At 43.4% G+C, this 24,048-nt stretch overlaps 1 protein-coding gene and 1 long non-coding RNA gene across 8 annotated transcripts in view; both read right to left on the bottom strand.

Moving 5' to 3' along the window:
• Positions 1 to 1,562, bottom strand: part of Cd28 (Cd28 molecule) — a 28,401-nt gene extending 26,839 nt beyond the window's left edge. For 2 of the 3 annotated variants that reach the window (XR_015628489.1, XM_087564865.1), the window contains exon 1: positions 1,451 to 1,562. Coding sequence is in view for 1 of the 3 variants with exons in the window: in NM_013121.2 (NP_037253.2) it covers positions 1,451 to 1,505 (55 nt within the window). In the remaining 2 variants the exon portion in view is untranslated. 3 annotated transcript variants of the gene reach the window in all.
• A 1,225-nt stretch (positions 1,563 to 2,787) lies between these two features.
• On the bottom strand, positions 2,788 to 23,704 carry LOC120094692 (uncharacterized). Of its 5 annotated transcripts, XR_015629601.1 has the most exons (6): positions 23,419 to 23,605; positions 22,340 to 22,554; positions 22,167 to 22,247; positions 20,669 to 20,858; positions 19,201 to 19,292; positions 17,513 to 18,367 (listed from the first exon to the last, which is right to left on the bottom strand). It is a non-coding gene; the product is annotated as an uncharacterized LOC120094692 (long non-coding RNA). The 5 variants fall into 5 exon arrangements; XR_015629602.1 differs by lacking the exons at positions 17,513 to 18,367; positions 22,167 to 22,247 and adding an exon at positions 2,788 to 5,358 and having other exon boundaries at positions 23,419 to 23,704; XR_015629600.1 differs by lacking the exon at positions 22,167 to 22,247 and having other exon boundaries at positions 23,419 to 23,704.
• Positions 23,705 to 24,048: the final 344 nt, after the last annotated feature.

Genomic DNA, 24,048 nt, shown 5'->3' with positions numbered 1-24,048 from the left:
CTTTCTACCTCTGCCCCATCCTACTTCACCAATTACCACTTGGCATCAAATCCTAAGAGTTAGTAGGAAAATGAATTGGTGTCTGTGAAGCAAAGCCTATCTTAAGGTAAATAAAAACCAATGATCTGAGTGCATGTAAACTTGCCAACTTCTCTTTTAGCTATCCCCCTAGTAAAGGTTCTAAAGGGAGAAAGTACAAAGCTTTGAGTCCAACCCAAAAAGTTTGCAAAGAAAATATGTGAGTTTATGACAAATGGTTGTCTACAGAGGGGATCAGAAAAGCATTCTGTGTAATATCACTAATGTTGAATGACTTTCAATAATGGTAAGGCCTTACTATCTAGTGCATTAAAATGTCTTAAGTATTCCTTTAAGAGAAAGTTAAGATCCCTGAAACATGATGTGCAGAAACCTTTTAAAAATAACTTTTAAAGACTCTCCAGCTGTAAATGTGTGTTGCCAGTTACTGGGGACTTGCATCCTCTGAAGAAATTATTGAACGTTCTCTTCAGGAGATGGCCTCCTTCCAATGGTCTCTTCATTCGGAATGAAGTTTATGACAGTAAACAGCTCTTACTTTCGAGAACCAAAGACTGTTCAGAGTAAGAGCTTTCAAATTGATAAATATATAGCCTCCTTGTCGTTGCTATTGGGAATTTGAAGGATTTAACCTAAGTAAACATATTTCCACCAACGGTGAACGGAAACTTACTAGTAGCTTCTGTGCTTACTACAGGATTCTTCTTGGCCCTCGCTGAATTCAGGTAGATGTAGTACTTGCATGAACACCACGCTCACTGGTCAAGCATGAACTAAGACCGTCACAGTGATCATTTCCTTTTATCGCACAATGAAATTGAGGGGATACTCATTTAGGGTCCCATTTTACACAGCTTTATATCGTTTAAATACTGTCCCAAATTCTATGAGGAAGAATTGAGATATGAGCCCAGGCAAGCTAATCCAAAACCTTCAGAATTTACCTACTTACTTTTTTATCACAGGTTTCTAGGATGTAAAAAGTAAAATCCTGACCTGGGCGGTAGTGTCACTCGCCTTTAATCCTGGCGCTCAGGAGGCAGAGGCAGGTGAAACTCTGAATTTGAGGACAGCCTGGTCTACAGAGTGAGTTTCAGGACATCGGAGGCTACAAACAGAAACCCTATCTCAAAAAAACCCAAGACAATAAATAAATAAAATTCGAATATAAAAGTTCTTGGGACTAGTTGTTAAATAAAATGTTATTTCTTCCCAAAAGGTTCTTGTTAAACTTCTATTTACGGTATTATGAGAATTAGCTAGTTTCTAAATAGTAGCTTGTCATATTAGTGCAACATTTTAAATGTTTTCAAGTTCCACAGGTCACTACAGTTTTAAAGCAAACCAGGCTGGGTACAAGAACACAAATAAAAAAAATACTTAAGGAAGAAACAATATCAAAATTGTTTACCTGTTACTTGAACTGAGAAGAAGCTGAGAGCCAAGAATAGCAGTCTGAGTGTCATTGTCCTGATGAGGGTCAGGGCTGCAGCTCCTCCTGTGAGCAAGGCCGAGTGTGGTGTGAAGTTAAGTGGCACCTGCCAAGGTCTGTGACTCTCTGCCATCCAGGGCCACCTTACGGGGCACATGATCAAGGGATTCAAACCACAAGGCTTCGTGACTTTCACACAGGATATTACATTCTGTTTTTGATGACTTGACTTTTACTTCTTTTAGCGACTGCCCCACCCCCAGGCACTGAAAAGAGTGTCAACCACCAGATAATATGCTCAGGAGAGTTATTTGCTGATGAGTAACAGAACCGTGAAATGTGAGTGCTGAGGGTCCAGCAATGACAAGAGCAGACAAACAAGGTATTCTAAAGAAAAGAGAAAACCCTCTCGTGGAAAACAAACTCTTACAGACAAGCCCAAAACATAAGGCTGTGTGGGAAGTTGGGAGATTTCTATATAAGTGTTTAAATTCTATATAAATGTTATGAAATTGATGCTTGTAACAATCTTAACATAATCCTATGGAATGTATGTACAGCTCACTTCTACCAATTTTGAAAACTGCCCCCAAGTACACACTTTTCCAAGTACACACTTTTTCAAGTACACACTTGGCAAGCACCCAGGGAGCTGAGCAGCTGCAGAAATTTCCAGAGCAAAGAGGAAGTCATAAAAACGCCATATTTTTTTTAGGGAAACAGGAGGCAAACAAAACAGGTTCCCTATGTCCCTCAAAGAACCATTCAAAACCCGGACCATTGGAAGGTGCACCACAGAGACATCCTGGGGTATCTGTAACCAGCCCTCCACACCTCTCAACCCCTGGCCTATAGACAGGACTAGTATACCAGCATGGCCAGCCCCATATTCCTCTTCTGGAACCTTCCTTGATCCTCCTGGCCAGCATCTGTACTCAACAGCTTCCCTGGTAGTCCGGCTTTTATACAAGCTGTAAACACCCGATGAGGTGTCAGCACTGCATGGTTATACGAATCTCACACACGTTAGCTTTTTCAAAACTTTCTCCATGATTATTTTTTTCTTTCCTGATAATCTAAGCTTTGTGAAACCAGCCTCGTTTGTGGTTTTGTATATATTTTAAAGGACAATTTGTATTGTTTTTTTCATATGTAGAAAATTTAGAAAAAGAAATATAAGCATAAAAATCAAGGTTTACCTGCATTCTTCCCAAATTGTAAAAGCACTTAATATTTGAGCCATTACTTTCCATGTTGTTTTGTTTGTGGTTTTTTGTAGATATGTTATCATATGTTAATTTCAAAGGCATCCCCATGTGATGTAGATATTTTATTAAGTTTTAGCTGGTATATAAAACAAATATTAAATGTATTAATGAAAAAAACATGAAATTTTATAGGCATATATTTTTAAATATTTAAATCAGATTAAGAATTGGTTTTTGCATATTTATTATCACTCTGTGTGTGTGTGTGTGTGTGTGTGTGTGTGTGTGTGTGTGTGTGTGTTCCAACTCTATCCTGTAATAGCACACTAAATTTCTTGCTTTTATCTATCTGCGGCTTAGTACCCATGAGTCAACCTTCCTCTCCTCTTCCTTTCCCAGCCGTTGTTTGGTAACCACTGTTCTACACTCGATTATTTTTAAACAGGGTCTCCATATGTAGCTCAGGCTGGCCTCAAACTTGTAATTCTCTTGACACATGCTAGTATTATAGAAGTCAACCACAATACCTGATTCTATTCTCCTGTTCTAGGCAATCAATATTTTGTTTTGTTTTGTTTTATCTTCAATTGGATGAAATTATGTGGTACTTGTCTTTCTGTAGCCAACTTCTCTCTCAATGACAGTATACAGAATAGAAAAAGATTTTCACAAAATCCATATTTGACAGAGGGCTAATATCTAAAGTATTTAAAGAACTCAAGAAACTAGACATCAACAAACTAAATAATCTAATTTTAAAATGGGATACATATCTAAACAGATAGTTCTCAGCAGAGGAATTTCAAATGGGTGAGAAACATTTCAACATTCTTTGCCATGCAGGAAATGCAAATCAAAACAACTTTGAGATTCCATGCTGCACCTGTCAGGATGGCTAAGATCAAAAACACAAGTGACAGCTCGTGCTGGTGAGGATGTAGAACAAGGGGAACTCTCCTCCATTGCTGGTGGGAGTGCAAACTTACATAACCACCTTGAAAATCAATATGGCAGTTTCTCAGAAAATTGGGAATCTCTCTACCTCAAGACTCAGCCATACCGTGGTAACTCCTGAGCATATAACTAAAGGACACTCCATTCTCCCACAAGGGCACTTGCCCAACTATGTCCGTAGCAACTATATTAGTAATAACTAGAAACTGGAAAAAATCTAGATGTCCCTCAACAAAGAACAGATTTTTTTTAGAAAATGTGACACATTAACACAATGGGGTATACTCAGCTGGTAGAAAATGGCATCACAAAATTTTCAGGCAAATTAAAGAACTAGAAAAAATCATCCTGTATAAGGTAACTCACACCCAGAGAGACAAATGTGGTCTGTACTTACTTCTAAGTAGATATTAGCTAAAAGTAAAAGACAGTCATGCTACAATTCACAGACCCAGAGAGGCTAAGTATCAAGGAGTACTTTAAAGGGGCATTGTGGGGGGACACAAGATATTCCCAGGCAGGGGAAATAGAATAGATTTCCCAGGTGGAGATGAGAAGAGGAAGGATTGGGTGGGTGAGGGTGGATGGAGTGAGAGAATACTGGGAGAAACAACTAGAATTGGGGCAAGGAGCATTTGAGGAATGAGTTAGAAAACTAGTACAGTGGAAACTCCATGGAATCTATGAACAAAGCCTCTTAGTAATGGGAAACGAGAAGCTACAGCCATCCTCTGTAACGAGGCAAGGCCTCAAGTGGAGGGATGGGACATCAACCCAGCCATATAACCTCCAACCTACCATGTCATGCCTGCACGGTGTGCTGGCACTGGAGCCCAGCATAATCACCATCAGAGAGGCCAGAAAGAATTCATCCAATAACTAATGGGAGAGGACACAGAGTCCCACGACCAAACATTAGGAGGAGCTCAGGGAGTTCTGCAGAGGCGGGGGGAGGAATAGAGGAGCAGAGGCGAGAAGGGCACCACAAGAACACAGCCCACAAAATCAACTGACTGGGACTCAAGTGGACTCACAAAGGTCAGCGATCCTGTATGGGTCTGACCCAGGTCCTCTGCATACACGTTATGGTTGTGTAGCTTAATGCTCTTGTGGGATTCCTAACAGTGGGTTCCAGGATATTACTGAGTCTTTTGCTTGCTTTTGGGACATTTTTCTTCCTCCTGGGTTGCCCTGTCCAGTCTTAATGTGATGGCATGTGCCTGGCCTTCTTGTAGCTTGTTATACCATATTGGGTTGATGTATCTGGAAGACCTGCTCTTTTCTGAGGGGTGGAGATGGGGGATCCAGGAGAAAGGGGAGGTAGTGGGGGAGTGTAGTTGGACATGTGACTACTTTATGGGTTCTTTTTTCTTCCACTCTTCTCCACACCTTTCCTACTCTTTCAACTCACTAACACTAGGTAGGGGTAGAAAAAAGGATAGAGGTGAAAGGGGTTGATGTTATCATTATACTACTTCCTGTTGATTGGGGCACTGAGTTTGGCACTGAGTTTAATATTTCAGTCAAGATATCTAATTATTTCTTCTTCTTCTTCTTCTTCTTCTTCTTCTTCTTCTTCTTCTTCTTCTTCTTCTTCTTCTTCTTCTTCTTCTTCTTCTTTCTCCTCCTCCTCTTCTTCCTCCTCTTCCTCCTCTTCCTCCTTCTCTTCCTCTTCCTCCTCCTCCTCCTCCTCCTCCTCCTCTTCTTCTTCTCTGCACATAACTACTTTAAAAAAAACACAACCCACCATCAACAACAACCTTACCTCCTGGGTCACTAGCATTTATATATCTTCTGAAAAGTCCTCAGAATTTCTAACATCACAGTCACAGAAACTGTTTTCAGCAGCAAAGTCATGCCCCTGCTAGAGCACAAGGCAAATCGTAGTCAGCTACCGTGGACAATCGGAAGCAGCCCCTATATCCTAGACCTGGGATTAAAATGAATATATATTCCTATAATATTTTTGTATTTTTAAGAAACCAAAACTCTCACTATAGGAGAGAGACTGAGAGGAGGGGGCAGAGGGAAAATTCCAATTGGGATGTAACATATAAGAGAAGAATAAATAAAAAGGAAAAGGCCTAAAACAATAAGTTTGTGTTTTAAATTATGTACACGCATACATGTGAGTGCAAATGCCTGAGAAACTGAGAAAAGGATGCAGAGCCTTTGGGGCCCAAGTGGCTGCAGGGAACTGAACCTGAAGCAGCAAGCGTTCCTAACCACTGAGTCATCTCTCCAGCCCCTTTACTTACTTCTCTGAATGCAATGACCTCCATTTCTGTTCACACAGCAGCACCTTCTTCTTTTTCATTGCAGAGTCTATTCGTTCCACATGCTCCTGGTTCATTCATAATGAACAGACTCTTAGGTTGCTCCGCGTCCTCTGCTGTGAGTGGTGCTGCGGTGTACTCCCGCGTCCTCTGCTGTGAGTGGTGCTGCGGTGTACTCCCACGTGTACTCCCGTGTCCTCTGCTGTGAGTGGTGGTGCGGTGTACTCCCGCGTCCTCTGCTGTGAGTGGTGGTGCGATGTACTCCCGTGTCCTCTGCTGTGAGTGGTGGTGCGGTGTACTCCGGTGTCCTCTGCTGTGAGTGGTGGTGCGGTGTACTCCCGCGTCCTCTGCTGTGAGTGGTGGTGCGATGTACTCCCGTGTCCTCTGCTGTGAGTGGTGGTGCGGTGTACTCCCACGTGTACTCCCGTGTCCTCTGCTGTGAGTGGTGGTGCGGTGTACTCCCGCGTCCTCTGCTGTGAGTGGTGGTGCGGTGTACTCCTGTGTCCTCTGCTGTGAGTGGTGGTGCGGTGTACTCCGGTGTCCTCTGCTGTGAGTGGTGGTGCGGTGTACTCCGGTGTCCTCTGCTGTGAGTGGTGGTGCGGTGTACTCCGGTGTCCTCTGCTGTGAGTGGTGGTGCGGTGTACTCCCGTGTCCTCTGCTGTGAGTGGTGGTGCGGTGTACTCCCGTGTCCTCTGCTGTGAGTGGTGCTACGGTGTACTCCCACGTGTACTCCCGCGTCCTCTGCTGTGAATGGTGGTGCGGTGTACTCCCACATGTACTCCCGTGTCCTCTGCTGTGAGTGGTGGTGCGGTGTACTCCGGTGTCCTCTGCTGTGAGTGGTGGTGCGGTGTACTCCCGTGTCCTCTGCTGTGAATGGTGGTGCGGTGTACTCCCACGTGTACTCCCGCGTCCTCTGCTGTGAATGGTGGTGCGGTGTACTCCTGTGTCCCCTGCTCTGAGTGGTGGTGCGGTGTACTTTGGAATGGGATAGCTCCTCTACTTCTGATTGAATTTCCCTTGGATGCCCTCCCCCAGTAGGATAACAAATCACATGGGGGCTCCTTCCCCCACATCTTCCCCAACATTTACCACTCTTCCCTGTAATATCTGTTCTCTCTGTACTGATAAGGTACCTCACTGTGGCTTCGATTTGGGTTCTCCTCATAATTAACGATGTTAAGCCTTTTTCCTGTATCCTTTGCCCTTTTGTGATGGCGTCTTTTGAGAAATGTCTATCCAAGTTTAAAACTCATTTTAATTGAGTTATTTACAGTTTATCCATTGGGTTTTGGAGTTCTTTATATATTCTAAATATCAACCCTTTATCAGACACATACTTTGCAAACATTTTCCTTTTTTAATGTGTTTTTGTCCTTTAATGATTTGTTACACTGGAATACTAGATCTATTATAAACAACTTATAACTTCTCATTCTTTTTTAAATATAACATTTTTACTTTTTAATTTTTCTTTGCTTATTCACTTATATCCTGCTCACTGCCCCCGCCCAGTCACCCCCTTCCCTTCTCCTCTGAGAGGGTGGGGGCCACCAGGTGTCCCTCCCACCCCACACCTGCCACCCTGGCACCTCAAGTCTCTGCGAGGTCCTTCCTCTTCCACTGAGGTCAGACAATGCCCAGCAGGTACAATCCATCCCACATACAGGCAACAGCTTTTGGGACAGCCCTGCTCCAGTTGTCCAGGACCCACATAAAAGGCAAGCTGCAGATCTGCTACATGTAAGCAGGAAGTCATAGGTCCAGCCATGTTCTTTGGTTGGTAGTTCAGACTCTGAGAGCCCCAAGTGTCCAGGTTAGTTGACTCTGTTGGTCTTCCTGTGGAGTTCCTATCCCCTTAGGGAACACAAACATTTTCTTGCATCCAGTAGATCATTTCTTTGCTTTTTTATTTTCTTAATGACTTTTAAGTTTACTATAGTGACATTCACCTGTTTTTGCTTTATTTTTATAATTTTGATGTCTTCTCCAAAATGTGGTGTGTGTGTGTGTGTGTGTGTGTGTGTGTGTGTGTGTGTATGTTCTGTCACAGTTTTCTATGGCTTATTTTAAAAAGGTAAAAGTCAGTTAATGTTCTCAAGCATATTAAGATAGTAAGATAGCATCCAGTTCATGTTACACATATGGTAATGCTTAACTGAACTGAGCTTACATGGAAATGAACCAGGACAACTGATCTGATTTGACTCCTTTATTGAAAATGAAGGAAGATGAATCTCTGGGTAAAGTGACACAGATTTAAAAGACAGCAATTAAGCATACTCAAGTCTTTGAAAAGGGATTTAATTTTACTTATGTATGTATATGACTGTGTGAGAGTATGTCACATGGATGCAGGTACCTGTAGAGGCCAGGAGAGGGCGCCATGTTCCTCTGGAGCTGGAGTTACAGACCTAAGCTACGTAATAGGGATGATGGAACCAAATTCTGATCCTCTGAAAGAGCAGCAGGAGCTCTTAACCACTGAGCCATCCCTCCAGGCCCCAGTGCACTTAATGTTTATCAATGGACTAGTAAAAGCTGGCTTTCTTTCCTTAGAATAAAAAGAAACACAAGCTGCCATTTGTTCCCCCACACACCTTTCAAAATACATACACACACACACACACACACACACACACACACACACACACATAAATATATATATTGAACTCACAGGATATCCTCTTATTTAAATAATTAATTTAAAATAAAAAGGCCCATACTTTATTTGCCATTTCACGTTTGTTCTTGAGATTCAATGGCATTCCTGTAATCCTAAGAAATAGAAATGAGAGAAGGAATCTTAAACCCGAGAGTGCACAAAGGTACCCTGACATGTCTGTAGCATTAATAGTTTAATAAATCCCGGCTTGGAGTTACTACCCACCTCGATGGCTTATGTTCCCAAATGAAAGACACCCACACAGCCTTTATGTTTTAATAAGCCTTAAGCAGCACAATAGCTGGGCAACTGTCTAACCTCCATGCTGTTACCTCCTGCCGATAACTCTGAGTTCCTACTTACTAATTTCCAGGTTCCATCTTGGCTGCTCTTGACTCAGTTGAGCAGAGCCCTCAGCCCCTGTACATGGAGGCTCCACTGCTCCATCCTACATGTTCTTAAGGCGTGGCCTCTCTTCTCTCCTCTCCTCCACACTGTCCTTAAGCATGGCTAAGCTATCCCCCCTCTCTCTCTCCTTGTGGTCCCAATCTCCATAACCCTAAACCTACCTCTCTCTCTCTCCCTCCCTCTCTCTCTCCCTCCCTCTCTCTCTCTCTCTCTCTCTCTCTCTCTCTCTCTCAAAAGAAGAAGAAGAAGAAGAAGAAGAAGAAGAAGAAGAAGAAGAAGAAGAAGAAGAAGAAGAAGAAGCAGCAGCTTTGAGAGAGCTATAGCCTCAATTCATCTTATATAAAACAGAGATGAAAATATCTCACTCAATATGTTGTTCATATTTCACACAGTATGAATCTTCTCCATCCTTAATCTAGAGACATACTTGATCTCTATTTCACATTGCTTGTAAAGGCTGAATAAATGTTTGTTAACTCCATCAGAACAGATCATAAAATGTACCTGTGGTCTATTTAGATGGATCCATTTTACTACACAGAGTGGTTTCTTCCAGCATGTGTCTTTGGAAATTAGCATTGTGTTTCCCCTTATTGGACACTCTTGAAGTTTGAACACACATAGGTATTAACTACAAAGTATCATTGAAAGCTTCCAAGAGTTACAGTGTTGAGCTGCGAGTTATCAGTAAGAAGGCTTGTAGCTACTGTCACACAGAACAAGCCAAACAGCATAAAGCATATTGATCTGGATTCCAGTTAGATACTTGCTATTCATTTATGTTCCTAATTCTTCCACAGCTCCTTCTACACAGGTTCAAATGCTCCCAGGATGGTTGTAGGAAAATAGTGAAACAAGTGATTCTGTCTTTGGGCTTTATAGTATTATGCCAGCTGCTAGTATTTTTTTAAGAATTTATTTAAAATGATAGGCAATGATGAAGTTATGAAAGTCATGTATATTACCCCAAACATGCAGAATCAGTGCCTTATACAGAAAATAATGCTAAACCCGGAAGAAAGGAAAGTTACAGTGATCATCTAATCCAACCGAGTAAAACTTTTGCAAGAACAACTTAAGAGTTTTTATCAAGAACTACATGAAACAATATTGTGAAATTTTTCCTAGAGCAATTACCTAAAGGACCTAAGTGGACTTTGGCCCCTTAGCAGGTAGGCTTATCACTGAGTTATAAAAGCTGTAGCTAAGATTTATCTGAGGCTTCCAGCTGCATGAGCTAAGAGCTAGGCATGCTTCATCTCACCTAATCCTCACTACAACCCCAGGAGGTGAAGAGCATCATTATCTCCATTTCATGGTTAAGGAAACAAGAGCTCAGAGTGGCTAAGCCGTATGCTCACAATGCAACTCTAAGCAGCTGTCTTAATTTGTTTCATTCTGCTAAACGTGACTCTAAGGCAGTGGTTCTCAACCTTCCTAATGCTGTGACCCTCTAATACATTTCCTCATGCTGTGGTGACTCCCAACCATAAAGTTACTATGTTGCTACTTCATAACTGTAGTGTTTCTACTGTCATGAATCCTAATGTAAGACTCTGATATGCAGGCTGTCTCATATGGGAGCCCCAAGGGGGACACAACCCAGTGGTTAAGAACTGCTTCTCTAATGTCTTCTTTAATCAGGACGATTTGGTTCTCAGCACCATCATGCTGACCTTATACTCATGGAGACCTCACCAGAAGAGGAACAAAGTATCAAAGTACAGCATCATCTGAAAGGAAGTTATCCTGACCAGACAAAGAACTCAGACTACTGTGAGCAAGGCAGACCTATCAGGAGCCCAGACAATAGGCTCTGACAAGAAGTTCGTGTATTTGTCAATCTGAAGAAAGCAAAGGGGGCGTGGCATCATGAACACGGAGAAGGTGTGCTGCCTTCAGACTCCAGCTAGGCCACGTCAACAGGGTAAACTTACATACCTGACATTGTTTGCTGAGAAGATGGTTATCAGCGAAATAGTCAACTATACCCAAAATTCTGCATTTCTGAAAATCTGACGGTTTCACTGAGGTTGATCTAAAGACAGTCTCCTACCTTCTGGATGGCATGGCACAGGGGCAGCAAGCTTCCTGTGTCTGATTTGCTGCTTAAAGGCACTGGGATGTTTAGGTATTTTCTGGAGTCCAGATGACAATTAGACATGATTGTGGTGGGAGAGCAAGGAAAGGAATGCATTTCACTCTGCATCCTGTATTGAACCTGACGGATCCCTTTTCTATTCCTGACCATGTAATAAGTGGATTGTAAGCCGGCCACCTCTAACCTCTTCAGGAACTGAAATCCTGTCCAAGCCTTGGGAAAACTGTCATGCTTAAGCTTCCTCCCCCTCTGCTACAAGTTTTATAGGCCTTCGAACGTGTTGCTTAAAGCGGCCCCCCCAGGAAATAAAGCTGTTAACTTCAACATTGCTCTCCATGGTCGCTCATGTTACTGACCCACTGGGAATCTGCTCCTCCTCCCTGCTCTGCTGTGGCCCCCTGTCTCCTACTCTTTCCCACAAGTTCCCACAGTCACTGAATAAGGAAGGTCATCTGAATACATCTGTCCACTTCCCGGAATGTCATAGAAGAGTAACAGCTGTTGACCTGCTATCCTGTTTGTCCCAAAAGCAGCCTGGATGAACTCCAGCTAATATATACAATCTCTACTTCCTATGAAGAATGTAGGGCCAGGAGAGTGCTCTCCACACTTGCTTTGATTTTTAGCATAAATGCAACCTGCTTTTAAAATTCGAATCTTATTACTAACAATTAATGATTATACTTGTGGCTATAGTTTATTAAGCATTTGCTATGTAAGGCAAAGGCAAAACCATCTCAAAGATTTAAGACTTAATTTTTCTAGAAAAAGCAGTGTGTTTTTCTTCCTAAGTGATATCATGCTTAGTTATCTTTACACACACACACACACACACACACACACACACACACACACACACACACGTCTTTATCAATCTCCCATAAGTACACAGGATGAAATTAAAATTGTGTGCTTTCTTCTAGAGATAGGAAGGAGAGGTACTTGGGAAGGGGAGAGGGAGCTGAGTGGTGACATGAGAGAATCCAGAAGCTATGGCAGGTAGATGAAGAATTTGGGTGCCAGCCTGGACTATATACAATCAGTTTGCAGCCAGCCTGAGCTATGCGATCTCAAAAAGAATGCACAAAAGGAAGAACAGGAAAAGACCACTAAGACCAGATAAATCTAGGATTTGTGTAAGAATGCACCTAGAACACCCACAACACCAACGCTACATATGGTGTCTTTTACATATTGCCTTGAGAAGAAGTCCAGACGACTTCAGTGCTCACAGAATGTAGCTCCCATGGCATCCCAGCCCACTCAGACTTGGAGTGCCTAGCACCGAGCTCATCCATCTGCCCAATCGCAGACTCTGGATGGAGACTGGGAATATGGGGAAACCTTATCCTCTCAGGGCTTGGCTCTGAGCTAATTTCTCCTGATATTGCTCACACTGTGACATTTACTCATGTTTGCTGGACCAAATTATTATCAGGCTCTTCTGGGGAAACCACAGTTGTGCAGCTCTAAACGGAACAAGTAAGACCGGAAGTGTATGTAAGTCAGGTGAAGTCACCTTAGAAATGCATTCATTCACCCAATCGACTGGTACAGAGAATATCCCAGGAAGATTAAGAGAATTCCCATATCCCCTCAAAAATGTCAGCCTTGAAGAAACGTGGAGGAAGAAGACCCTAATCTACCTGGAGAGGCACGTGTGAGCAGGGTCACATGATACAGAGAATACAGACCATAGTCAGGAGGGGAACTTGCTTTTCAGGCACAGTATACACTACTAATAAAAGTCTTAAGGGGCCTGGCCTGCTTGCAGACCCACAAAGAGTTGGGTGACGTGAAAGTGAAATTTCACCAAGGAAGGCTTGGGCTGTGGCAGACTTGTCAGTCACCACGAATCTCCACACCATGCTTGGACCTTACTCTGTGAACTGAGTTCAGTGCAGAAGTCTTACAGTAAGACAAACCCCTGCTTTGATGTCATGGACTCAGGAGGCATCTGCATAATGGATCCAGTGTTTAAAACAGGTCTGCTCGCCAATGTCGGTTTCATATGATTGTTATCAGTGGCCTTAAGCTCTGTGTCCAGCCTGACTGCTGAGCGCTCAGAGCAGAGGAAGGCGAAAGCGGGCCTTAGGGGACTTCCAGCTCAGGGCCACTACAAGCAGTGAAATGGCTCCTTCCCACTTGTGCCTTAAATCTTGGTATTTTTCTGTTGCTGAGTTTGGAAAGGATAATAAATTATTGCCTTCCACTTGCTGACTCAGTTTTAAATCAAGTGAGAAAGATTAAGAAAGGCAAAGGAGTCAGGCTGATGGGCAGAGAACTGTCCCTGAGAAAAACCACTGGAGACGGTGACTGAGACCTGCAGCCACAGAAAGCAGCCCAGAATTCTGCACATTTATACAACCGGCCACAGGCATCGCTGGAGAACCACAGACACTGCCTCCAAGGATAGAGTCTTTACTCCTAGCTAGCGCGTGGTACAGAAAAAAGGTTGGTCAGGAAGGTGGGGATGAGACACAAGAGAGTCGGGGGCGGCGGGAGGTGTGACATCAGGGGAGCAATTGTTTAAATCAAGAGAAAAGGCGAGATTTCAAATCCACAACAAAATGCATCACGAGAAGGAAAACTGAAGGCCTGAGAAACAGAAAGAAAAAAGAGGAAGTGACCAGTTTCTTAGTGTCCATTGTCTAGGATCAGAAGCTACAGACTGACAAATGATGGTCCCTTTTGCAGTTCACCCATATTATCTCAGAAAACCCATGTGTGGGAGCTTGTAGTCCATGTTATTGATGAAGAGACCTAGGAAACAGCCACAAAGGACTCAGGCACACTTCCCCCAGCTCTTAGATGCCTTGACTTCTTGTTTTTTGTCATTAAATCACAGCTTCCGAATAAACTCCACCTAAGCTGTATGAACTGATAGGAGAAGCATCAGAAACTATACTCCCGTGGATCATGAGTTCAAGGTCAACCTGGGTGGCATGAGACCTAGTAAAAAGGAAGGAAGCAAGCAAGGCAGGCAGGCAGGCGAGCAGGCAGGCAGGAAGACGAGCTCACACCTTGTAGCTCACACCTTGTGGTGGGCGACGGGTGAATATTCTGTGCATTCTTATATTCAGTTTTTAGTCTTTGGTGATATGACCAGACACTGCTTCTGTCTCTTCTCCCTCCCTCCAAAATGCAGAAATAGAAGCATTTTCATTTCAGCAAAGAGTGAGAATATGGCACTTAACTCGAGGGTGCCACCTCAGACAGTCATCTAACCTCTCAGGCTTGCTACTGTTGCTGTCTGTGCTGAGAAATTCAGACTTCCAAAAATATCACTGGTAAGGTGGCTGAGCGGTGGAAGTGGCAGACTGGATAATGATTTGCACTATGTCTTCAGATGTGGTCCCTAAGGACGCCGAGGCTGCAGCCCACAGGGACTGGGAAGGCTATGGCTGGCTGCTGGACTTTACCCAGGTCCTGGAGGTCATGGTTTCAAAACAAATGATGTCTGTTATTTTTTCAGATTGCTGCATAGGGAACATTTATGAAAATGTACAATTTGTACCCAATATTATGGGCACAGTCTCTCAGATCTATCTAACTCTAAATCTACCACTCTTTCTAGTTCTTGGAAATCCAGTCTCTGAATTGGTCTACAAACTGGACAAAGTGTGTGTGGTGTATCTGCATAGATAAGGGGTTCACAGAACCTCTTGACTCTTGCCTTTTTGCCACCAAAACAGAAGAAGTATATCATATGAGAGGAGATATGAAAATGAGATAGGTTAAAAATGAAAGCCTATTGAATTCCAGTAACTAAGTCTGCTGTTCTTGACCTTTCTTGTGTCCAGAAACCCTTTACCCATCTAAGAGCCTTATCTCAATAGTTTTTAAATGTATAGGATAAATACATATGGCTGCAAAATCAAAAGCTCATCTATACTACTAGAACACAGTTTTCATCAATCAAGCATAGTGGCGTGTCTTTAGTGCCAGCACTCAGGAGACAAAGACAGGCAGATCTATGAGTTCAAGATCATCCTCAACTACAGAGTGAGTTCCAGGACAGCCATGCTAAACAGGAAAACTCTGTCTTGAAAAAAAACCAACCAACCAAAACAAAACAAAATACAGTTTTCAAATATTTGAGGAAGGGGTCAATGTGGTGGTGGGGTGGTTTGGGATGTGCGTGCATGTGAGTGTGCGAGAGAGAGAGAGAGAGAGAGAGAGAGAGAGAGAGAGAGAGAGTGTGTGTGTGTGTGTGTGTGTGTTTTGAGGGGTATCAAACTTCAGGCCTTGCTCGTAAGAATGTTCCTTAACATTGAGCTTCATTCCCCAGAGCCATTTTTACTTTTCTGATGCAGGGTTTCACTGCATAGCCCAATCCAGCTTGGAATCCACACCAGTCCCGCCTTGGCCTCCCATTAAAGGTGTATACGTCAGCACTTGGCTTTACCTTTTTTCAAAGGAATATTTTCATCAAACATACTGTGGTAAGAAAATAATCTGTGATCTCTACTGATGACAAAGTCACGAGTTAAAGTAAAATCACTGTGGTCCGTTGCCTAAATATATCTTTGCAGTGTTAAATTTCAGTTAGAGAGGATAGTGGAAAAGAGGATGTCATTCTCCTCACCAAGTTTATATGCATGGCTCCCTGAGAAGCCCTGGATAAGGCAGGACATCTGACAGCCATTAGCACCTCATCTACCTACGCATGAACCATAAACACAAACTCGCACATGCACAGTAAACACTCAGCATCCGAGACCTGGCGTCTGGATGCGTCCTAATAACCTCCATGAGAGAGGATGGCTGTCATTCTAAAGGATCGTGAAGCAGACAGGGTAAATAACATTATACACTCCGGCCGCCATATGCTCCTAGACCTCCAGTTCCAAATAGCAGCTGAATATGGATGGGGGCTCCCACCATGGTGCTGATGCTTGGGCCAGAATCACAAGCTCCACCAGTTCACTCTTCTAGTACTTGTTTTTTCCTGCACTTTAGATGAAGTGCAACTTTCCATTCCCACCACTATTACTCAGCTGAGATGAGACCTTAAATTCATGACGGGAGGACCTCGCCCAAGTTCGGAATCCTTTTTTCATTTGTCTGTCTGTTTATTTTTTATCTTTATGTATATGTGTGTGTACACCCTGTGTGGGAAGCATCTGTGGAATCCAGAAGAGAGTGTTGGATCCACTGGAACTAGAGTGGCAGTCAACAGTTGCTAGAAGATAGGCTCTCGTATTCTTTAGTGGCGTAGCCACTGTTAAGTTAGCCATGCTCGTGAAAGCAATCCTAATTAGACTCAATGAGTCACATCCGACACCCTCCAAACACCAAGAAAGTGCATAAAAATAAGAGGCAGGCTTGCTGAAGAGGAGGGAGATTTAGCAGAAATGGGCAGGAGGCAGGAGGGTGTAACGGGTGTTTCTGGGTGTCCTGGTTTGCCTTCAATTGCTATAATAAACCCCATGACCAAAAGCAACTTTCAGAAGAAAGGTGGTGATGCACCTCCTATGGACCCTGTGAGCCATGCCATGTGGATACTGGAAATCAAATCCAAGTCCTCTGTAAATAACGAGCAAACCATCTCTCCAGCCCAAACAATTCTTGTTCTAGATATGGAAATAAAGCCCCAACTTCTCCAATACACCCAACACATACCTTTGCACATTGTGTCTTGGGAGTACATCTAAACATTTTTGGAAGACTTTTGCCAGTTAGAACACATACACCTGCACACCTAGGAAACTCCTGGCCTTGTTTCCTTTGCTTTCTTCTCTAAAACAACAATTCATTCTAGTCACTAAGTCATTAAGATGACTTCCTTCCAGTCTGTGATATGTTCCTCTCACTCTCCCCAAAGCTTCTCCTAACAGGGTTTTTTGTTTTCTGGTGTATGTGGGGTGTGTGTGTGTGTGTGTGTGTGTGTGTGTGTGTGTGTGTGTGTGTGTGTTTTAGCTTTTTCTTCTTTCAGTCTCCCTTCATTTTCTTTAAAAATGTTTTATTCTTCGACAATTTCATATATGTTTGCAATATTTTGGCCCTTTTTATTATGCTGGCTAGTGTTTTTAGCAGCTTGACACTAGCTAGAGTCTTCTGGAAAAGGGAAACTTCACTTGAAAAAAAATGCTTCTATTAGATTGCCTATAGGAAAGTCTATGAGGGCAGTTTCTTGATTAATAATTGATGTGGGAAGGCCCAGCCCACTGTGGGTGGTGCCATTCCTAAGCAGGTAAACCTAAGTTCTATAATTAAACAGACTGAGCAAGCCATGAAGGGCAAACCAGTAAACAACAGTCACTGTGTCCATGCTTCAGATCCTGCCTCAGGTCCCTGTCTTGAATTCCTGCTCTGACTTCCGTCATAGCGATGTTTATCTATAAGATGAAATAAACCCTTTCTTCCAGAAGCTGTTTTTAGTCATGGTGTTTGTCTTGTTATTGCTGTGAAGAAACCAGGGCAACTCTTATAAAGGGAAACATTTAATTGGGGATGGCTTACAGTTTTAGAGATTCAGTCCATTGTCATCATGGTGGGAAGCATGGCAGTGTCCAGGCAGGCACGGTGCTGGAGAAGGACTGAGAGCTCTACATCTTCATCCACAGGCAGCAGAAGGAGACTGTGTTGTATTTCTGAGACCTCAAGCGAGCTCCCAACGACAAACCTCCTCCAACAAAGCCTATTCCAACAAGGCCACACCTCCTAATATTACCACTCCCTGCAGGACTAGGGGGACTGGTTTCATTCAAACTACCACAGTGTTTATTCTAGAAAACAAGGACAATCACATTCACCCATTACAGCCTCTCACACCTCCTGCCCATTTCTGGTAAATCTCTTCTTTCCAACAAGTCTACCTGGGTTTTGTTTTTTATTTTTGATTAGTTAGTTTATTTATTTACATTCCAAATGTTGCCCCCCTTTCCAGGTTCCCCCTCCCAGAGTTCTTTATTCCATTCTCCCTCCCCTTTGACTCTGAGAGGGTACGCCTCCTCCCATCCTGGGCATCCTCCTTCCCTGGGACATCAAGTCTCTACGAGATTATGTTCATCTGCTCCCACTGAGGCCAGACAAGGCAGTCCTCGGCTACACATGTACTGGAAGCCTTGGACCAGTATTTTGTTTGCTCTTTGGTTGGTAGCCCAGTCTCTGAGAGCTCCTAGGGGCCCAGGTTAGTTAGCACTGTTGTTCTTCCTATGGGTTTGGCGTCTTCTTCAGCTCCTTCAATTCTTCCCCTAGCTCTTCCACAGGGGTCCCTGACCTCAGCCCAGTGATTGGCTGTAAGTATCAGCATCTGTCTCAGAGGACAGCCGTGCTAGACTCCTATCAGCAAACACAACATAGCATCAGCAACAGTGTCAGTGTTTGGTGTTCACCCATGAGATGGGTCCCAAGTTGGGCCCATGACTGGACAGCCTTTCCTTCACTCTGCTCCACTTTTGTCTCTGTATTTCTTTCAGGTAGGGGAGGAGACAGGAGAGAAGCCCATGGGCAAGGAGAATGAATGGGAATAAACATCATGCAGCCTCGGAGGGGGTAGGTGGAGGGAACCTCTAGAAAGCCCCAGAGACCTGGGATGTGAGAGGCTCCCAGGTCTCATCGCAGGTGACTTAGCCAAAATTGCCCAGCAGTGGGGGGATGGGATCTGCAGAGACCACCTCCAGCAGATAGACAGGGCCCCCAGGGAGGAGATGGGATCACAGCCCACCTTCCACATTGTTGACCCAGAACTGTTCTTGTCTGCAAGTCTGCCTCTTTATTTACTTGGTTTTGGATGGTGGTGTGGGGTGTGACTCATTGAGTCTGATTAGGATCGCTTCCACGTGCACGGGGAGAATGTATGTACTGGAGCATGATTGACACACCACTGAAGAAGATGAGTTTCCCTCTTCTACCCTTCATTGCCTGCCAATCATTCCTCAGGAAGGGGGAGGGGGCTCAGGGTATAATGTGATAAGCCCTCATCTTGTTTGAGTCTTGGGAAAGTAACTGCTTAATTCATGGGTATCATGGCCATGTCATACCCACCAGGCAGCATTTCATTTCATTTGTTTTCTAACCCTCTGCCCATCACTTCTGCAATGTTTCCTCATCCTTGGAGGAAGTAGCCTAGATGTCCTGTTTAGATTAGAGACAATCACTCAAAGGTCACTTACTCTCAGCGCTTCAACCAGTTTTGAGTCTCTACGTCAACCATTGTTCACTGAAAGGAGAAGCTTCTCTGACCAAAGCTGAGAGCAGTGCCAATCTGTAGGTATAAAGACAGTGTTTAGAGGCAGTTTAACACCATTGTCCACTTAACAGTTGTAGGTTACTTCTAGACCTCCTTCCAGCCACGGGATGTTAACCAGGTTAACAGACCCAGGCATTAATTCCTTTGAAACAACCTCAAATCTAAGCAAGGAAGAGTTGGTTAGCACTTCACAGCCGTGCCACTACAGCACCAGTAGGCACATCTTGCCCAGACACTCATTTCTGACCCCTGGTAAATTTTCATTTATTCTCTACCTCACATAGCAGTTTATATTTCATGAATGAATACAATTTATAATTATTTTGTGGTCAGGTGTTTGTTTGTTTGTTTGTTTGTTTGTTTGTTTGGTCCATGTCTTCATTCCAGCCCCAATACATGCCCGCAGCTAATAGACACTCAACAAAAATTGTCACACATTGAACATTCTGTATTATAATATGAAACTCTACAAGCTGTAATATACACTCTAAACTTCTGTAGCATAGCAATGGAGCAAGGTCAATAGAGTGAAGTATATCACTCTACCTGTATGTCCAAAGTTGTCCCTCTAATATATGGACCAGAACTGGAATCCTATTAATTTGGTGTGATTGTCTATTACCTGTTGGTCCAACTGGTGTGATCACTCCACATGCTGTGCCAATATCTCACAAGGTGTAGGTAACCCTAAGCCTGATTCTTAGAAGGGTGGTTATATGAAGCATAGTGTTACTTAATCTCTGAACCATGAAGTTCATTGCCTTAGTCAAATTCTAGCCTTGGACAACAAATTGACCTTTCAGCCAGAGTCACAGTACCAGGACAGGTCAAAATGTAGGTAGAAATCTCCTCACTAAAATCTACTTCCTTGGCAAGCCATTCATTCATTCACATTCATTCATCCAAAAGTGGTTAATGCGATTAATCATTTAGTGTAGGCTGGCAAATAAAACATCTCAAGTGGCTTGAGGCAGACAAGTGCAAGGTAAGTTTCTCCTTCCAAATTAATGGAAACAGGACATGTTCTATTCTGGCTCCTATAGAATTATCTTTCTAAAACATCTATACACTATATACATCAACCCACTTTATAAGTGTGCCACAGAAGAATGAGTGAAACTGTGCCAACATATGTGTACAGTCTCATTTGTTGCCTCTCATGAGAGATCCTGAAAGTACAAAAAAGAAAATGAACCTCTCTCCCATAGACATACGAACCAGATTTCACCACTTAATGTGATGACTGTTCCTTTAAGAGATGTCTGGAGTCACTTCCCCGCCCAGCCCAATAAGCACAATGGAACATTTTCCTTGAGATTACCTCACTCCCGCTGACCCACACAGGAAATAATTATTTTGGTAGTCTCTCATAAACAGTAAAATATACTTACTTGAAAAATAAGCTCTTTGACCCTGTAAGTCAGTGGCTTCATGAACATACCAAACCAAGTATCCTTCCAAATCCAACAGTTTTGTACATAAATGGTGCCTTATTCTTGAATTGTGGGTTCCCAGATCCAGGCTACACTTGAGAGTTCTGCCAAAATGCCACCACAGACAGTGGTTTCCTTGTATTTCTGCCTAAAGAAGAATGTAGCATCAAAGAAAAATTATATTTCTTTCCTAAGATAGAATTTGGAAATTCAACAGATGTCCTAGCAACAGATTCAAACACTGTGTAGTCATGGCTGAGAAATCAACCGTCTTCTTGCACACATCCATCCTAGGGCACACCAGAGAAATGCAGCGATGTTTGAAAGAATGATGGTTTGGAACAGAGTTTCTGAGTCTAATGAAAGATCAAGATATCCACCCCTATTCTAACTGAGACCTGCTACCGTGCCCCTTTCTTATAGAATCCTCGAAAGACAGCAATCTAAATGGAAACCATGAGGAGTTCAAGCAAACTATCTGTGAGAGGAGTCTGGCTACCTTCAGAAAACAGAAGCATTGGAGCCATAAGGCCATGTTCTCAATTGAAGCTGACACTAATCTATTGAACATCCAAGTCACTCCCTTGGTGTAAAAACCTGTTGGGCAACTGGAGCCAGGGACTGTCCCCAAATCTGATGTCTGTCTTTGCATCCTGTTTCCCTAACTGGGCTGCCTTGTCTGGCCTCAGTGGGAGAGGATGTGCCTGGCCCTGCAGAGACGTCATGGGCCAGGGTAGGGGTATACCCAGGAAGGCCTCCACTCTCTCAGAGGAGAAGGGGAGAGATATGGGGGAGGGACTATGTGAAGGGGGACTGGGAGGAGGCAGGGGCAGTGATCAGGATAATAAATAAATAAATAGAAAGAAAGAAAAAAAGATTGTTAGGATTACCTGACAAACACCCAAATTGATTCCTAAAGACATAAAGGCCACGGTGTGCCTTCTTACCTCATTCAACAGTCTGCGACTTAGCAGCTCAGGACTCAAAATGTCAACTGGAGAGCCAGGAACTCAGTCACCACCCGTCAAGTAGCCACCCCCTTTCTCTTTCAGGTCACAACCCAGAAATTGCAGTATTTCTGCTTATTTCCTATCAACCTAAGCTTAGTCACATGGCCAACGTAGCTTCATCATCTTTCCTATTTGCATACTCAGAATTCCAGGACAATGAGCAAAAAGGAAATCAATGCTAAGAGACAGCCAGGAGTCTGACACACTTACCAGTTTTCCGATTCTTTCATTTGATGATGGAAAAGTAATCAGAAGACATAACCTCTTGTCTTACAAAGCTGTTGTAGTACCCATCCCTCCCAAATCACTCTGCTCATTAGACCTCCTGTGCTAGTTGGATCCCCTGACATGCTAAGGAGCAAAAGGTTCTAAAGAACAGAGCTGTGGTCCTTGTACACAACTGTGTGATAATACCTGGCCAGATGTGTAAGCAGACTTCCTCTTACCTCTGGAGTCTACCTTGATGACCACAATACCCAGCTATTGGCCCCATGGCTGTGAGGGTCACCTTGTTTCATTTTGTCTCCCTGTACAAAATGATAGAATCATCCAATAATGAGCCAGGGAGGTGACTCCCAGGCAACTTCAACATTGGAAAGGAAAGAGAACGTCTCCAAACCTCAACAGAAGGGAAACTAGTCCAAGAAAGGATTTACACATCCACTTGGAGCTTCTCTGAGAGTTTCTGGGATCGTGCCAAGAAGGAGGCTATGTACAGAGGAGGCTTGGGAGTGACTGGGCCAGTTCCCTTTTTGTGTCGTTTTGGAGTGAAACTTGCTGACTTCTAAAGGCACAGAGAATTGCTGACTGGTACTTCCCACTGGTTCTCGTTCCCTACGGAGGAACAGAAGAAGACTGCGGATTAGAATCCCACCTGGTGTTTACACCAAACTACAGGATGTGCTTAACATCCTGGCATGAATAGGCCAGCGCCTGGCGGCAGTGGACAGCACCTGCTTGGAGTGTCCACTTTGGCCAAATAAACTAACAATACTCAAATATTAAGTAATTTATGAATCAAATATATGGATGTTCAATAGTTCAAAGATCTCCAAGGGACAAGCCAGTAACGAAACAAAGCTACTGTAGAGGGATGAGACAAAGAAGTAAATTTGTTTCTGTGCTATTAGCAGAAATCATGATATTCTACAACTAAGTTATTACTGTTGTGGTAAAAAGTATTTGAGGTAAGAAATATTAATAAGCAACCTTTATTCATCATAGACCTATAAGCACAGAAATGGGACGATTTAGCCAGTCACACACCTGGTGTTTATGGTTTTTTTTTATACAGCATGTTTATTAAGACATATAAATATAGATAATGTCATAGAACCTTAACAATATTTTAATTACAAACCTATTCCAAACTCCAACCTAGGTCCCTGGTCGGGAAACATTAGCACATCCTTTTCCTGTTTCTGCCTTATCTGTGAACTGGAACAAAACTCTTGGAAGGGATCCAGGGTGTCAGGAAGAAATTATTTTAAGTGTTGTTATGTATGAGCCAGGCAGCAGGGCAGCATGAGTTGACCTCCACATCTGAGGCTGTGCCTATGTAATAATAATGCCAGTCCTAAAAAGACTCTGCTGTGCTCACTTCTGGCAGCAGGCAAGGGACTTTGTACAAATGGCTGACTCTCAGATCGGCTCAGTCACTGCTTCCTCTGCTGCATGCAGCCTCCCCTTAGCACTTACCTCATTCATTACCGGGTAATTATTTGTTCACAGGCCGGTCTCCAGGATGTGGAAAGGAGTTAAGAACATCAGCTCTGCACCCAACTGTCTAGATTTGAATCCTAGCTCTGCCACCAGGTAATTTCTGCGGCTCTCATCAAGGCCCTTTAACTTTGCCAAGCTTCCTTTTTACCATCTCCAAAGCCCAGTTGACAACAGGTCATTAGAGTGTCAGCTGTGCAAACCTCGTGACAAATGAATGAAAACCACCCCCCCCCATCCTTAAAGAACATCTTCAGTAACTGTCAGTGTTCTCACTTAGAGTAAAATCACTCATCTGTGCCTTCCCATCCCTGGTGCCTAACTCCTGAAGGCATGAGAAACTGAGGGAAAGACAATGTTCTCAGCTCTTCTGCTACAGTGTACTAGTGGGACTTCTGTGCTAGATACTTCTCTCCTGGGCAAGAGATGCCCTCACAGAGCGCAACCCAAACCCTACATTCCCATCTTCATCGTGGTGGGCAGACCCACACTTTTCCTCCCCAAAAGAAAACCAACATTCCCTGCTTTCCTTCAAGAGCTGGCACTCCCACATGCTTTGGTGCTATCTCTGGGTCTCACTGGGAAAGATATGAATTCCAGGTCCTGCTG

The sequence above is a fragment of the Rattus norvegicus genome, chromosome 9 (genome assembly GCF_021556685.1).
Source record: "Rattus norvegicus strain SHRSP/BbbUtx chromosome 9, alternate assembly SHRSP_T2T, whole genome shotgun sequence".
NCBI lineage: Eukaryota > Metazoa > Chordata > Mammalia > Rodentia > Muridae > Rattus > Rattus norvegicus.
Note: the sequence above shows the minus strand (reverse complement) of the source record. Positions and strands in the feature narration are given on the sequence as shown.